Source organism: Neofelis nebulosa, chromosome 10 (genome assembly GCF_028018385.1).
Source record: "Neofelis nebulosa isolate mNeoNeb1 chromosome 10, mNeoNeb1.pri, whole genome shotgun sequence".
In the NCBI taxonomy this organism is placed as follows: Eukaryota; Metazoa; Chordata; class Mammalia; order Carnivora; family Felidae; genus Neofelis; species Neofelis nebulosa.
In genome coordinates, this window is record NC_080791.1 from 59764791 (window position 1) to 59782426 (window position 17636).

General features: G+C 38.6%; 1 protein-coding gene across 4 annotated transcripts in view; it reads right to left on the minus strand.

Moving 5' to 3' along the window:
- Window positions 1–17636, minus strand: part of RNF121 (ring finger protein 121) — an 83407-nt gene that overhangs the window by 31951 nt on the left and 33820 nt on the right. For all 4 annotated transcript variants that reach the window (XM_058687928.1, XM_058687926.1, XM_058687925.1 and 1 more), the window contains exon 3: window positions 16788–16929. In XM_058687928.1, coding sequence (XP_058543911.1) covers window positions 16788–16929 — 142 coding nt within the window. The remainder of the gene's footprint in view (window positions 1–16787; window positions 16930–17636) is intronic.

The window sequence follows — 17636 nt, forward strand, 5'->3', positions numbered from 1 at the left end:
GAAGGATGGATTTCGGCAAAAGGGAAAAATCAAGGAAAAATCAAGGGAGTTAAAACCAGAAATGACCATGGCAGAAACTGACAATTTGCTGAAGTTTTTGAGAAACTTCAAAAATTGGCTGAGTCCTCTCATGAAAAGAGTGCTTAACCAAGAATAAGATTTTGGTTTTATATCCAGCTCCCCAATTTAATGGTTATGTGCTCCTGGCAAATCTCTTCAGGATTTTACCCTCTGGTTTACTAATCTGAAAAAGGGAGATATATCCCTGTCCTCACTATCATATAAAGCTGTCATGAGGTTCCAATGAGATATCAGATGAGAAAAGTATTTTTTAAAATACCAACAAATTGAAACTATACGCAGCTTAAGGTAGTATTACTACTGCTGCTGTTATAGAAAAGAACAGTACTCTGACATTGAAATACAGAGAACAGTAGGACCTTTTGTTCCCAAATAGCAGGTAATTTTGACGAAGTTTTTCTTCTTTTAATTTAAAAGATGGACTTGAACTCCTAAGTTACAAGGAGATGTTTGATACTTTTCACAGTGAAACCAGTCGACTGGCATACTTGTTCATAATCAGCCTAATGACTGGCAACATCCATGCTGCTCTAGGACGGCGCTTCTCATAAGGGGTGAATTTCCTCCCCAGGTGACATTTGGCAAAGTCTGGAGACATTTTTGATTGTCATTATTGGGGGAGGAAATGCCAGTGGCATCTAGTAGGTAGAGGCCAGGCATGCTGCTAAACATCCTACAGTGCACATGACAGTCCCCCACAAAATAAAGAATCATCTGGCCCAAAATGTGAATAATTTCCCTATTGAGAGACCTGGTCTGGGAGAACAGAGCTAGTGTTTTTCCACTCCATGGTCATGTGTGCCCACTGAAAGGGTGGGCTGCCAACTAGCACTAGTGAAGAACAGAATATTTCATTCATTTGAGAGAAACAGAGACTTCTCAAATAATTCCATCATTCCTCAATATGCCATAAGAACCTTTTTTTTTTTTAAAAGCTCTGACAGCTAAGCTCAAACAGTTCATGTTTCTACGTCCCTCTCCTTTACACAACATTCTCTGGGGAGTTGTTTTGATTCTTTTTTATTCCCATTCTTTGTCCCACAAACATTCTAATGTGTTTAACATGTTTATTTTTTTGTTCTTACAAACTACTTTTTGTGCATGTCTTTTGATTAGTTGGCACTAATAAATTTGTTTCTGTTTGTTACATTTTCCACTCAGTACTCTGCTTTTAAGATCCACAAGCCCTTAAGGGTAAATCTTATGTGCTGCAAGGCAGCATCATGATTTGGATCCACCACATTTTACCTTTTTATTCAGACACATATACCCAGATTGCCTCCAACTCTTCAATTAACTGCCATAATTAACATTTAAATGAACCCCTTCTCACGTGTCCCTTGAGGCTATGCCACAGGTAGGTATACATTCCAGCTGACTGAATAGTGCCACGGTGCTCCCCATAATGCCTGCCCTAGTCTTCAGACCTATAAAGAACACACAAAAGTTCCTAAAGTCTCTGATGCCTGCCAATAGTTGGACATATCCAGCTTTCTAGTTTTTAGCCAATCTAATAGGTGTACAGTGATATCTCACTGTTGTTTTAACACGTGTTTTTCTAATTACTAAGGACCTAAATGTGAGACCTGAAAACCATAATACTCCTAAAAAAAAAACAAAAACAAAAACAAAACATAGATAGTAATCTCTTAGACATCAGCTTTAGCAACATTTTTCTAGATATGTCTCCTCAGGCAAGGAAGCAAGAGCAAAAATAAACTATTTGGGCTACAACAAAATAAAAAGGTTTTACACAGCAAAGGAAACCATCAACAAAATGAAAAGGCAACTTATTATATGGGAGAAGATATTTGCAAATGATATATCTGATAAGGGGTTAATACCCAAGATATATAAAGAACGTATACAGCTCAACACAGAGGAGGAGGGGGAGGGGGAGAATAAAGTAATCTGATTAAAAATGGGCAGAAGACCCAAACAGACATTTTTCCCAAGAAGACATATGGCCAACGAGTACACGAAAAGATGTTCAACATCACTAGTCATCAGGGAAATGCAAATCAAAACCAAAGTGAGATATCACCTCACACAGTCAGAATGGCTAGTATCAAAAAGAAATAACAAGGAATGTGAAAAAAAAAAAAAAAAAAAGGGAAGCCTGGTGCACTGTAACTAGGTGCAGCCACTGTGGAAAACAGTGTGGAGGGTCCTAAAATAATTTAAAATAGAAATACCACATGATCCAGTGATTCCACTATTGGTTTCTCACCCACCCACCCCCTAAAAAAGAAACCAGTAATTTGAAAAGATAAGTGCAACATCTAAGTTTATTGCAGCATTATTCACAGCAGTTAAGATATGGAAGCAACTTAAGTGTCCAGTGATAGACAAATGAATAAAGGAGATGCACTGTGTGGTGTGTGTTTAATATTATGCAGCCATTCAAAAATAATGAACCCGTACCATTTGTGACAATATGGATGGACCTTGAGGGTATCATGCTTAGTGAAATAAGTCAGAGAAAGACAAATACCATATAATTTCACTTAAATGTGGAATCTAAAAAACAAAACAAATGAACAAACAAAAAAGAAAGAGACTCATAAATAATAAATACAGAGAATAAACTGGTGGTTGCCAGAGGAGAGAAGAATGGGGGGATGGGTAAAATAGATGAAGGGGATTAACAGGTACAAACTTTCAGTTATAAAAATAAATAAGTCAGGAGATTGAAAAGTAGAACAGGGGCACCTGGGTGGCTCAGTCGTTTAATGGGCCAACTCTCGATTTTGCTAAGGTCATGATCTCACAGTTCTGGAACTGAGCTCCATGTCAGGCTCTCTGATGACAACACAGAGCCTGGTTAGGATTCATTCTCTCTCTCTCTCTCTCTCCCTCTCCCTCTCCCTCTTTCTGCTCCTCCCCATCTTGCACACATGCTCTGTCTCTCTTTCTCTCTCTCAAAATATATAAATAAACTTAGAGGCACCTGGGTAGCTCAGTCAGTTAAGCGACTGACTCCTGCTTTTGGCTAGGGTCGTGATTTCACAGTTTGTGAGATCAAGCCCCACATCAGGCTCTGTGCTGACAGTGTGGAGCCTCCTTGGGATTCACTGTCTCCCTCTCTCTGCCCCTCCCCCACTTGCATGCTCGCTCGCTCTCTCTTTCTCTCTCTCAAAATAAACATTTATAAATAAATAAATAAAAGTACAACACAGGGAATACAGTTAATAAGATTGTAATAATGTTGTATGGTGACACTTACTAAATATACTTATCATGATAAGCACTGTGTAATGTATGCAATTGTCGAATGACTATGTTGAACACCTGAAAATAATATAACATTCTGTATCAACCATACTTCAATAAAAATTTTAAGGTAATTGAAATATCAAATATAAAAACTAGTCAATAATATGAACAATTGATAGAAGAAACCAAATGACTAGTAAGAAAAAAACACTCAACCTCACTAATAAAGAAATGATTAATTAGATATTTTTACCCTATTAGATTGACAAAGATTATTAAAAATACTGATGATTCCCTATATTCTCTTTAATACTGGGTAACAGCACCATTAACTTCTATTGGTGGGACTGTAAATTGCTATAACTTTTGGGGAAGGCAATCCAACAAGATCCATTAATAATTAAAATGTGTCTATCTTTTGACTAGGCAATTCCATTTCTAGGAATTCATTTTCAGAAATGCTTACACAGCGATGCATATTATATATGTAAAAAGTTTATCATGTATATTGTTATATACGTAAGATACATATGTAAGATGAAATGTATATGTAATAAGTGAATTGTAACTGTGATAAACTTAATTAAAAGGTGTCTATCAGCAGAGGTAGGTTAAAATTTTTTTAAAAATCTATTTAAAAGAGGGCTACCTGGGTGGTTCAGTCGGTTGAGCTCCAGACTTTGGCTCAGGTCATGATCTCACAGTTTGTGAGTTCACACCCCACATCGGGCTCACTACTGTCAGTGCATAGACCACTTCAGATTCTCTGTTCCCCTCTCTCTCTGCCCCTCCTCCACTTGCGCTCCCTCTCTCAAAAATAAATAAACATAAAAAAAAAAAAAAAACTATTTAAAAGAATACTATCAGCCTGGGTAGCTCAGTTGGTTGAGTGCCCGACTTTGGCTCAGGTCATTATCTCGTGGTTCGCAAGTTGAAGCCCCACATTGGGCTCTGTGCTGACAGCTCGGAGCCTGGAGCCTGCTTCAGATTCTCTGTCTTTGTCTCTCTCTGCTCCTCCCCTGCTCACACTGTCTTTCTCGCTCTCTCAAAAATAAACATTAAAAAAAATTTTTTTAATTGTCTGTCTTTAAAAAAAAAAAGAATACCATGCATTACTAATTTAAGTGGATGACATGCTAATATAGATAGGTATTTGAGAGACAGTATTAGGTGAAAATATTGCAGAACCTAATGGATGTCATAAACATTATATGCATAGAAAAAATCTATAAACATAAAGTGTTAATAGCAGTTCTCTCTGGACACTTTCGATTTCTATGTCACATATATATTGTTTGGATTTTTTATAACACGTAGAACATTTATAATCAGAACAAAACCAAAATAAAAACAGAACAAAACCTCACCCTGCCTCTAGACAGCTTGGTTTTATCCTCTAAGAACAAAACAGGCCTTCATCTTTTTTGATAATTAGATAGGATACAGATTTTACAGCTGAGAGGGAAAACTTAAAAGAAGCCCAGTCGGCTATTCCATAAAAAGAAAAATAAAATCACAAAAATCCCTTACTCAACATCCCTGACAGGAGGTTGTCTAAACCCTCCCAAAACATATAGCCTGTGGGACACCTGGGAGGCTTAGTTGGTTGAGCATACAACTCTTGATTTCAGCTCAGATCACAATCCTAGGGTTGTGGGATTGAGTCCCATGTAGGGCTCAGCATGGCGCTTGCTTAAGATTTTCTCTCTCAGGGCACCTGGGTGGCTCAGTCAGTTAAGCAGCCGACTTGGGCTCAGGTCATGATCTCAAAGTTCGTGGGTTCAAGCCCCGCATCGGGCTCTGTGCTGACAGCTCAGAGCCTGGAACCTGCTTCAGATTCTGTGTCTCCCTCTCTGCCCCTCCCCTGCTTGCACTCTGTCTCTCAAAAATGAGTTAAAAAAAAAAAAAAGTTTGGGGCGCGCCTGGGTGGCTCAGTTGGTTAAGCGGCCAATTTCGGCTCAGGTCATGATCTCACGGTCCGTTGAGTTCGACCCTGACATCGGGCTCTGTGCTGCCAGCTCAGAGCCTGGACCCTGTTTCTGATTCTGTGTCTCCCTCTCTCTGACCCTCCCCTGTTCATGCTCTGTCTCTCCCTGTCTCAAAAATAAATAAAACGTTAAAAAAAAAAAATTAAAAAAAAAAAAAAGTTTAAAAAAATTAAAAAAAAAAAAAAAAGATTTTCTCTCCCTCTACCCCTCTCCCAACTCGCATGCACTCTTATCACCCTCTAAAAAAAATTAAAAAAACAAAAAACAAAACAACAAAAAAAGCCCATACAGCTGCTTGTGGTAGGAAAATCATTCCTTTCTAAGACAGTTCATTTTACTGTGGAACAGCTCCCACTGCTGGAAAAAAAAATGTTTTTTTAAGTAGGCTTCACACCCAAAGTGGAGCCTAATACAGAACTTGAATTCATGACCCTGAGATCAAGACCTGAACTAATAAGAGTCAGACCCTTAACCAACTGAGCCATCCAGGTGCCCCGAAAAATTTTAAATAATATTTAGCTGATATCTACATTCCTAAAAACTCATTACATAGCTTTAATCTGGGCCTTTGGAATTACATAAAATAACAACAGAAAAATATGTTAAAGCTTGAAAAGACTTTAGCAATCATGTACTCTTAACTACTCACTTTAAAGATGAAACACGGGCATGAGGAAACAGAGGCTTAGAGTAATGTGCCCATGGTCCAGTGCTAATTAACAACAGCGTTAGAAATAGATCTTATATCACCTGACTCCCACTTCAAGGCATTTTAAACTACGCCAAAATTCTATTTTGTTCAAAAAGCAAAAGAAGGTAACAGTTCCTAACTCATCCTATGAGGCCAGCATTACCTTGGTATCAAAGGAAGACAAACACATGAAGGGACACACACATGACAATAAAATTACAAACTAACATCCCTCACGAAGATAGAGATAAAAATTCTTAACAAAATACTAGCAAACTGAATGCTGCAGCATATGCAAAGGATTATACACCATGACCAAGTGGGATTTATACCAAGAATGCACCACATGATCTTCTCAACTGATGTAGAAAAAGGATCTGAGAAATCCAACACTCATTCATGATAAAAACACTCAACAAACTAGAAACAGAAGGGAACTTATTATGATAAAGGGCACTTACGAAATACCCACAGCTCACACATTTAAAGATTAAGGACTAAAAGCTTTCCCTCTGAAGGGCACCTGGGTGGCTCAATTAAGTATCCAACTCTTGATTTTGGTTCAGGTCATGATCTCATGGTTCACTATGCCTGACAGGGCAAAGCCTGTTTGGGATTCTCTCTCTCACTCTCTATGCCCCTCCCCTGCTCATGCACACATGCTTTCTCTTTCTCTCTCAAAAAATAAATAAATAAACATTAATTAAAAAAAAAAAAAAACTTTCCCTCTAAGATCAGGAAAAAGAGAAGGATGCCCATTTCACCACTGCTATTCAACATTGTACTGGAAGTTCTATCCAGAGCAATTAAGCAAGATAAGAAAAAAAAATCCAACTGGAAAAGAAGAAGTCATATATAGAAAATCCTAACAAATCTCCAAAAAACTATTAAAATTAATAAACAAATTCAGCCAAGTTGCAAGACACAAAATCAACACACAACACACAACAGCCAGCTATATTTCTATATATTAACAATGAATACAAAAAGAAAATTAAGAAAACAATTCCAATCACAATAGTATCCAAAACAAAATATTAGGAATACATTTAACAAAGGAGGTACAAAACTTATATGTTGGAAACCACAAAACAATGAAATTAAGGAGGATCTAAATACATAAAAAGACAATTCATAGTCACAAATGGCAATACTCCCCAAACTAATCTACAGATTCAGTTGCAATCCTTATCAAAATCACAACTCCTTTTTTGCAGAAATGGCAAAACTCATCTTAAAAATTAATAAGAAATTTCAAGGGACACAATAATCAAAACAATCTGGAAAAAGAACAAATTAAGAGGACTCACACTTCCCAATTTCAGAACTTACCAGGTTGCTATAGTAATCAAAAGTGTGGTGCTGAGACTTCCAGGGAAGATGGAATAAAGATCCCAAGCTCACCTCATCCCACAGATACAACTACATAAAACCCTGATCAGTGTAAATAACCCAGAATGATCCAAAGACTGGCAGAATGGACTCTCCAGAGCTACATGTAGAGAAGAGGCCACACTGAACAGGGTAGGAAGGGTGGAGACAAGGTAGGGAGCTAAATGGACCTATGGGATTATCCATTGGGATGAACAGACGCAGGGAGCCCAGAGCGGGGAGAGAAACAGATCCTCACACCAAGCACCGCAGGCATGGAGAACCTGCATAGGGAAGATGAATCCCTGTAACATTTGGTTTTGAAAATCAGAGGGTCCTACTCTCGTGAGTTCTTACAACCAGCCAGGCTTAACACCTGGAACTTTAAAAATCAGAGGGCTCAGCAGAGCCAGGAGGGTGATAGGAAACCGAGTCCCTGCCCTTAAAGAGACAGCACAACAAACAGCCCTGCAGAAATATAGCACAGAAGTAGCAATTTGAAAAACACCTGTGGTATGCAGGAAGGAGATTTATTTATTAATCTCAGAGTACTTGCTAGAGGGCAGGGATCTTTAGGAGACTTCTTCAGGAACAAAGGAGCTTGCTGGCACCATTTCTCTCCTCCACCCTCTAGCGTAGACACATAGATACCTGCAGGAACCAGCACAGTGGCCAAAACTCACTCAACTTGCTAACTGCGGCCCCTGTCCTGTGCTCTCTTGTGGACATGCGCCTTTCAGCCAGGCCTCAGGTCTAGGTCCCCTCCCACAGCAAAACTATGTGGGCCTTGCTGGCATCTTGTACTTCACCTCATGTTCTCCTGAGGAAATGCCCCCATCCAGTACTTCCCTGGCTGGATCCCATCCCAAGTAGTGCTATAAGCTCAGCAGTGTACAAGCAGGCCCAACAAGAGTGAGCACCACTCCAAAGTGATTCCTGCCTCAGAGAGAGGGGAAGATAACTATATGTACCAGTCCAACTGCAACCCAAACAGTGGGCTGAGGGCAGACATTTGGTCTGACTGCAGGTCCCGCTTATCAACAAAAGCTTCTCAGGGGACAGCACAGAGAAAGCACCCTGCAGTTTGGTGCTACTACATCTCTGGCAAATGCTTCGTCTGACTCACCTCAAACCAAAGGCAGCCCCAGACTGGCCCACTAACACAGAGACCAAACCCTGCCCAAAACAGGCCAAGAGACCCATTGCAGATGACTGGACTAAAGACAAATGTGGCCTAGCCACAACAGTGAGGTGCATGCAACATACACTGGAGACACTCCTGAAGCAACAGGTTTTGGTGAACAGGGGACACTGCACTGCACGGTACTCCAGAACCTCTTCATCATGAAGCCACTACTTGATCTCTTCAAGATCAAGAGATATAGCTGACTTTTCTAACACACAGAAACAGACACAGAGAGTTAGACAAAAGAAAGAGGAGACCAAAGAATATGTCTCAAATGAAAGAAAAAGACAAAATCACAGCAAAAGAGCTAAATGCAGTGGAGATAAGTAATATGTCTGATAATTTACAGTAATGGTCATAAAGACACTCATTGGACTTGAGAAAGAGTGGAGATGTCAGTGAGACCCTTAACAAAAAAATAGAAAACATAAAAAAAGAACTATTAGAGATGAAGAACTCAATAGCTGATATTAAAATATACCAGATGGAGTAAATAGTAGACTAGAGGAAACAGAAGAATGTATTAGCAACCTGGAGGAGAGAGTGTTGGAAAGCAATCAAGCTGGGCAGGAGAGTAGGAAAAAAAAAAAAATTAAGAGACTTAAGAAATTCAGCAACACCTTCAAGTATAATAACATTTTCACTCTAGGGATCTCATAGGGAGAAGAGACAGAAAAGGGGACAGAAAATTTATTTCAGCTATTTAATAATAGCTGAAAATTTCCCATACCTGGGGAAGGAACAGAAATCCAGATACAGGAGGCACAGACATCCCCCAACAAAACCAAGAGAAGAAGGTCCACAACCAAGACACATAGCAATTAAGATAGCAAAAAGTAGTGATAAAGAGAGAATTTAAAAGCACCAAGAGAAAATAGTTACATACAAGGGAAACCTAAGGCTATCAGCTGATTTTTCAGCACACACTGAAAGGTAGGCCAGGAAGGAATGGCATGATATGTTCATAGTACTGGAAGAAAGAAAGGAAAAAAAAAAAAAAAAAAACCTTGCAAATGAGAATATCTAGCGAGGCTATCATTCAGAATAAAATGAGAGATAAAGACTTTCCTACACAAACAAAAGTTAAAGAAACTCATCACCGCTAAACCAGCCCTACAACAAAAGTTAAAGAGGATTCTTTGAGTAGAAAGGAAAGACCATAAGAAAAAATAAGAAAAGTAGGAAACACAAAAGTAATAAAATTAATACATCTATAAAAATCAGTCAGTGGATTCACAAAATAAAAGGATATACAGTATGACACCATATACCTAAAATGTGGGGGGGAGGAGGAATAAGGAATGGGTTGAAACTTAAGCAACCATCAACTTAACTTAGACTGCTATATGCATAAGATGTTATATATAAACCTAATGGTACCACAAATCAAAAACCAATAATAGATATGCAGAAAATTAAGAGAAAGGAATCCAAGAATATCACTAAAGAAAGCCAACAAGTCATAAGAGAAAAGAACAAGAGAAGAAAGGAACAGAGAGGAAGTACAAAAACAACCATAAAACAAGTAATTAAGTGTTGATGAGAATGTGGAGAAAAAGGAACCCTTGCACACTGTTGGTGGGAAGGCAAACTGGTGTAGCCACTATGGAAAACAATATGGAAGTTTCTCAAAAAGTTAAAAATAGAATTACTATATGATCCAGTAATTCCACCCCTGAGTATTTACCCAAAGAATACAAAACACTAATTTAAAAAGATATACCCAGGGGTGCCTGGTTGGCTCAGTCAGTTAAGTGTCTGACTCAGGGTTTTGGATCAGGTCATGGTCTCACGATTCATGGGATCAAACCCTGCGTCAGGCTCCACACTGACAACATGAGGCCTGCTTGGGATTCTCTCTCTCCCTCTCTGCTCCTCTTCTGCTTGTGCATGTTCTCATTCTCTCTCAAAATAAATAAACTTAAAAAAAAATGGTATATGCGCCACTATGTTTATTGCAGCATTATTTACAATAGCCACATTGTGGAAGCAGCTCTAGCGTTGATCAAAAGACGAATAAAGAAGATGTGGTGTACACACACACACACACACACACACACACACACACACAGGAATATTACTCAACCATAAAAAAAGAATGGGACCCTGCCATTTGCAACAACATCGATGGATCTAGAGAGTATAATGCTAAGTGAGATAAGTCAGTTTTAGAATGATAAATATCATATGATTTCCTGGATATCCATATGCAAAAACATGAAGTTAGACCCTTACCTCATACTATTTACAAAAACTCAAAAGAGACCAAAGACCTAAAAGTAAGAGCTAAAAGTATAAAACTCTTCAAAAAGCACATAAAGATAAAAGCTTACTTAGTAATCTTGGATTTGGCAATGGATTCTTAGATATAACACTAAAAGCACAAGCAACAAAATAAAAAAATAGGTTTAATGGAGCACCTAGTGGCCAGTCGGTTAAGCATCCGACTTTGGCTCAAGTCATGATCTCATGGTTTGTGAGTTCAAACCCTGTATTGGGCTCTATGCTGACAGCTCAGAGCCTGGACCCTGCATCAGATTCTGTGTCTCCCCCTTTCTCTCTGCCCCTCCCCTGCTTGCACTCTGTCCCTCTCTGTCTCTCTTAAAAATAAACAAAAAAATAGACTTAAGGGTGCAAACTTGGAACAAGCAGTAAATAAACCACAGAGATCTAATGCAAAGTATAATGCATATGGATAACAATATTGTAATATAATCATCAAACCTGCTAAGAGACTCAACCTTATTATTTCAACCACTAAAAACAAGGATAATTACATGATGTGATAGAGATGCTAAATGTTGTTATAATAGGAATCATATTACAATAGATAAATGTATCAATTAACATGTTGAACACCTTAAATGTAACCAATATTACATGTCAAATATATTCATTCAAAAAGGAAAAATAAACAAATTGGACATCAAACTTTAAAATGTTTATGCATCAAAGGGCACTATCAAAACAGTAAAAATGCAACCCACAGAATGGGAGAAAATTTTATAAATAACATATCTAATAACGGTCTAGTATACAAACTATATAAAGAACTCTTACAACTCAATAATAAAAAGACAAAAAGGAAAAACAAAAACCCAGTTAAAAATAGGCAAAGAGATTTCTCCATGGCAGATATACATGTGGCCAATAAATACATCAAATTATCCTCAACATCATTTGTCATTAGGGAAACACAAATCAAACCACAATGAGATACTACTTCATGCCCACTGGGGTGACTATAATAAAAACGAAAAAAGAAAAAAGAAAAGAAAAGAAAAAACAAGTGTTGTGAGAATGTGGAGAAACTGGTTGGCTCAGTCGGTTAAGCACTTGACTCTTGATAACTGCTCAGATCCTGATCTCACAGTTTGTGGAATTCAGCCCTGTATTGGACTCTGTGGAGTCTGCTTGGGATTCTTTACCCCTCTCTGCTCCTCCCCCACTCAAAATAAATAAATACACTTTAAAAAAAAAAAAAAAAAAAAAAGAATGTGGAGGAATTGGAACCCAATGCACTGTGGGTTAGAATGTTAAATGGTATAGCTGCTATGGAAAAACGTTTGGCAGTTCTCAAGAAGTTAAATAGTTCTACTCCAGGGTATACCCTGCACTTCTACTCCAGCAATTCTACTGCGGGGGCATACCCAAGAATTGAATACAGGTGTTCAAATAAAAGTTTATAATGAATGCTTGTAGCAACACTATTCACAATAGCCAAAGGGTAGAAAGAACCCAAATGTCTATCAAATGATGAACGGATAAACAAAATGTGGCATGCCCATACAATAGAATATTATTCAGCCATAAAAAGGAATAAAGTACTGATACTAGAACATTGTTGAACCTTGAAACTATTATGCTATATGAAAGGAACCAGACAAAAAACTACATATTGTATAATTCCATTTGTATGAATATCCAGAATAGGCAAATACATAGAAAACAGATTAGTGGTTGCCAGGGCCTGGTGGGAGGGGGAAATAGGACGTGATTGCTTAATGGATATGGGGTTTCCTTTTGGGGTAATGCAAATGCTCTAGAACTAATAGCAGCAATGGCTGCCCAACACTGTGGATGTACTAAAAACCACTGAATTATATACTTTAAAATGGTTAGAACAGTGAATTTTGTTATATGAAATTATTCTCAACAAAAATACAATTCTATCCCTCTTCTATATGAAATAGTATCTGAAAACATTTTTATGTCTTGAGCTCTTCTCTTAGGAGTGGAAGCAACAATAGCCACTAATAACATTAGCTTTAGAGTTTACAAAACACTTTACCGTACAATTTTATATAATTTTCACAACCCATGAGGTAGCTATCACTCCAACTTAGAGATAAGAAAAACAGGCTCAGAGAGATAGAAAATCATACAGCTAAGAAGTGAGAGAGCTAAAAAAAATAAAATAAATAAAATAAAATAAAAAAAAGAAGTGAGAGAGCTTACTACTCAAGTCAGACTGGGATGGCTCCATTTTATTAACTGCCTCCATGGCAGACAGCTCCAACTTCTGATAAGCTTGAAAAAGGACAGGAGATGTCACTGTGTACACCGTTCTTGGGCAATTTTCTTCTTCCAAAGTTAGTATTTATTTATTTATTTATTTTTTTACTATTTTTTTAAGTTTATTTATTTTGAGAGAGAGAGAGAGTGGATGCGAGCTGGGAAGGGGCAGAGAGGGAAAGAGATTCCCAAGCAGGCTCTGCACTGTCAGCACACAGCTAAATGTGGGGCTCGAACCCACAAACCATGAGATCATGACCTGAGCTGAAATAAAAATCAGACCCTTAACCAACGAAGCCACCCAGGAACCCCCAAAGTTAGTATTTTAATTAAAGCAGTAAGAATATCCACTGTACAAAAGTTAATAAAAGTTTTTAAAAAACAATCTAGATTACTGTGTAACAGCAGCATAAAGCAGGACATTGCAGATTTCCTTTTCTAATTTTTGAAAAATAAGGGTTTAAGTTTCTCAGTTCAAGATATTTTATTTTTTTTAATTTTTTCAATGTTTTTATTATTTTTATTTTTGAGAGAGACAGAGTGCGAGCAGGGAAGGGGCAGAGAGGGAGGAAGACACAGAATCGGAAGCAGGCTCCAGGCTCTGAGCTGTCAGCACAGAGCCTGATGCAGGGCTTGAACTCACAAACCACAAGATCATGACCTGAGCCAAAATCAGATGCTTAACTGACTGAGCCACCCAGGCACCCCCAAGATGTTTTATAATGTTAGCAGGTCGCTCACCAGTGAAGTTCAGTTTACAAGGTATGGCAGTAATGAGATAACTGTGCATGTTCCTTATACAAATGACTTCGTTAAATTAGTCACATTGCCTTTAAGGATTAACTAATGAATGACATCAGTGGTTTTCTAACACTGGTGAGTCCTGTGTTTGTTCCTGAGAAGCAGAGAGTTACCCAACCCTGTATCAAGCAGAGCAGCCTCTTAATTGTTTTCTATACTGGGTTGTTCCTTAAGATATTATTTGAAGACAGGATTCCACAGCTTTAAAAAAAAAGTACTTACTGAAAACCACTATAGTACATACATGTATTCTCACTTCCTTTAGAGGTTTTCAAAAATCTCTGCAGATCAGCCAGCATTATATAATTAAGATTATCTTTAAATAGCAGCATAGAAATACCAAGGGGGTTTTCATTCTACACTTAGTTTATGAGTGGTCTTATTTTTCCCGGCTCATTTCAACCATCTTGGTAATCCCCATTTTATAGAGAAGGCACTATAATCATACACTGACAAACAAGTGACTTGTCTCAGGTATCAGGGCAAAGTATGACCAGTGTCTAGACATGGAGCCACACCTAGGTGGCTTAGCCTGCTGGATGGTCTCCAGTTCAAAAAGCCTTGGTGTCATGTGGTCACTTAATGCACTGTGACCCGAAGGTACAGATGTCTCTATTTGTGGTACATGTAACACTTGAGCTGGCTATAGGCCAGTAAGGTTCAGAACCTGTGTCTGTTCAAGGGCAAAGATTAGCCTCTCTTCCTTCTATGCTCTAGGTGACCCCTCAGTTCCCTGGTTGCTTTTTGCTTCAAGCAACCTATAGTACAGCAGAAATTATGAAACAGGAAATAAAAGACCTGGATTCAAATCCTGGCTCTATTAGTATTCCCTTCATGCGTCAATTCTCTGGGCCTCAGTTTGTTCATGGACTTACCTCATGGGCTATTAGGAGGATTAAATGAGATAGAGCAGTTCATATCATGTGAGCTACAGACCCCTGGGCATGTCTGGCCATATTACCAGAGGTATGAAAAAGCATATAATTGAGCAAAAGAACCATTAGGTATTAAGATTAAAAAAACTGGAGTAAAATTGTTTGGGTTCAAATAATGGTTTTATCACTAGATCAAGTTACTTAGCCTTTGTCTCAGTTCCTCATTTGTAAATGGAGAAAAAATTACCTTACTGAATTATTATGGGGATTAGCTAAATCTATGCACCTAAAATACTTAGAATGTGGCTGGCATAGTAAGAATTCAATAAATACTAGCTATTGTTACTATTATATATGTGATTGTATATTCTTTACAAAGTATTATCATATGGGTGTTTGCCAAGTTTTTATGTTAAAAAAGGGTTGCCCATGAAAAGATTACAAACTTCTAAGAAAAAAATCCAGTACACTACACCTGCCATGTCCTAATCCACAGTAGTTAAACCTATGATTTTAATCTTTTCAAACTTATTGAGACTTGTTTTGTGGCGTAACATCTGTCCTATCCTGTAGTACAGTCAATGTGCCCTTGAGAAGAGTATGTATTCTGCTGTTGCTGGTTAGAGTGTGCCCTTTGAGTCTCTTAGGTCTAATTAGTTTTTAACGCTGCTCAAGTCCACTATTAAGTATTGATATTCTATTTGGTTGCTCTTTCCATTACCAAAAGTAAGGTACTGAACTCTTCAACAATTATTGTACAACTGTCCATCTCTCCCTTCAATTCTGTCAATTTTTGCTTCACATACGTTGGGGCTCCTTTGTTAGGTATGTATGTGTTTATAATTATTGTATCTTCTTGTTGGATTGAACCTTTTATCGATATATAATGTCTTCTATGTCTTGTAAATTTTTTTGATTTAAAGTCTGTTGGTCTGATATTTAATAGCCACCCCAGCTCTCTTTTGGTTATCATGTGCATGGAATATCTTTCTCCATCCCTTTACGTTTAATATCTGTGTCTTATGAGTCTCTCATCGTTGGTTTTTTTTTTTAATGTTTATTTATTTATTTTTTGAGAAAGAGAAAGAGAGAGGGAGGTAGGGAGGGAGAGGAAGAGAAAACACAAGCGGGGCAGGGGCAGAGAGAGAGGAAGACACAGAATCTGAAGCAGGCTCCAGGTTCTGAGTTGTCAGTGCAGAGCCTGACCCGGGGCTCAAACTCACAAACTGTGAGATCATGACCTGAGCCGAAGTTGGATGCTTAACCGACCGAGCCACCCAGGCACCCGGTTTTGTTTTTTTTTTTTTTTTTTTTAAGTTTATTTATTTATTTTGAGAGAGAGATAGCATGCACATATGAGCAGGGGAGGGTCAGAGGGAGAGGGAGAGAGAGAGAATCCTAAGCAGGCTCTGCACTGTAAGCACAGAGCCTGATGTAGGGCTCAATCTCACAATGAGATCATGACCTGAGCCAAAATCAAACGTCGGACACATAATTGACTCTTATTATACCACCCAGGCACCCCTCTCATGGGGTTTTTAAACCAGTCTGCCAATCTCTGCCTTTTAATAGAAGAATTTAAACCATTTAAAGTAATTACCAATAAGGGAGGGTTTCCTTCTGCCATTCAGCTATACATTTTCTATATGTTTTATATGTTTTGTTCTTCATTTCCTCAATTATTACTTTTTTTTTTTTTAAATCTAAATCCTACCTGTAATATTTACTCGGAGGCTTGGTCTTCCCAATAAAGCGATCACCTCTCCCTCTATTTGAATAGTTTCTGATGAACACCTCCTCATGAATCTGTCCCAAAATGTTTACAAGGGAAGACCTACCTTTTCTGGCCATGGAAGTAGCCTTAGGTTCTATCCCTATTTTCACAATCTGGATTACTTGCCTCTTCAACACACATTTGCCATACACTCTTCACCATTCATATATAAAGTTTATTACTATTGTCCATTCCCCACCTATATGTGGCCTGGGTTAGGCTGGACCCCAGAATACTAAGGGTCTGTTGATGAATGTCATACAAAGAAGTGAGAGGCAAAGTAGCTTACATTGTAGGAGCGGGGGTGCCTCTGTTTCCACTGTACCAGGAGCAGCTGGGCCACCACCAAAGTAGCGATGAGGATGAGGACCATTTCAGCGTGCATGGCTTCATGGCCACGGTGCTTGGCATGCATGCGTGCGTGCTCAACCCTGAAAGCCAAACAGATGAGGTAAGGCAGGTCAGGGATGGTGTGATGGTAAAATAGTAATGCTTTCCAGGGACATCCCACCATCCCATAGCTCAGAACATATTCTTGTGCTTTGCAGCTGCAAGGTACTGTACAAATTAGAGAATAGAAAAATACACATCTTAGAGAACAGGCACTGGGGGATAGAACCAGAGCTCTGTGGGCCCCAGTCAAAAATTCAGCTACTGGAGTTAAAGGTGGGTTGTCTGCTGCCCACCTGCAAGAGCAGAAACAGCTGACACCTTTCCTGTAGGAAAGAGGTCCCAGGTGAAGCCTGTAGTCACTGCCCATTTCAGTCCTATTTCAACCTGTCACTGGAAGGAGAAAGTAACCCAGAGAAAAGGTTATAGCTATAAAGTCTCATAATCCTACTCAGTGATATTATGACACCAATTAAGAAGTAATACTGCAGATGTGTACTAATTCCAGGGTTAAAGTCTTGCTTTATTTGTCCTACCCTCTCTGTCAGGACCAGGGATTCTGAAAGCTAGTTAATGCCTGAAAAATCTGGACTGCTTCAACTTTATACTAATTCAACAGTGACTACACCATCAGTGTCCACATGTAAATAGCCTCCTCAAGGGCTCAAGGAAGAGTACAACCGAAAACTCATATAATCTAAGACAGGCATTCTCTGGTCCAGAGGACTGGCAACAAGTGATTCCCTTG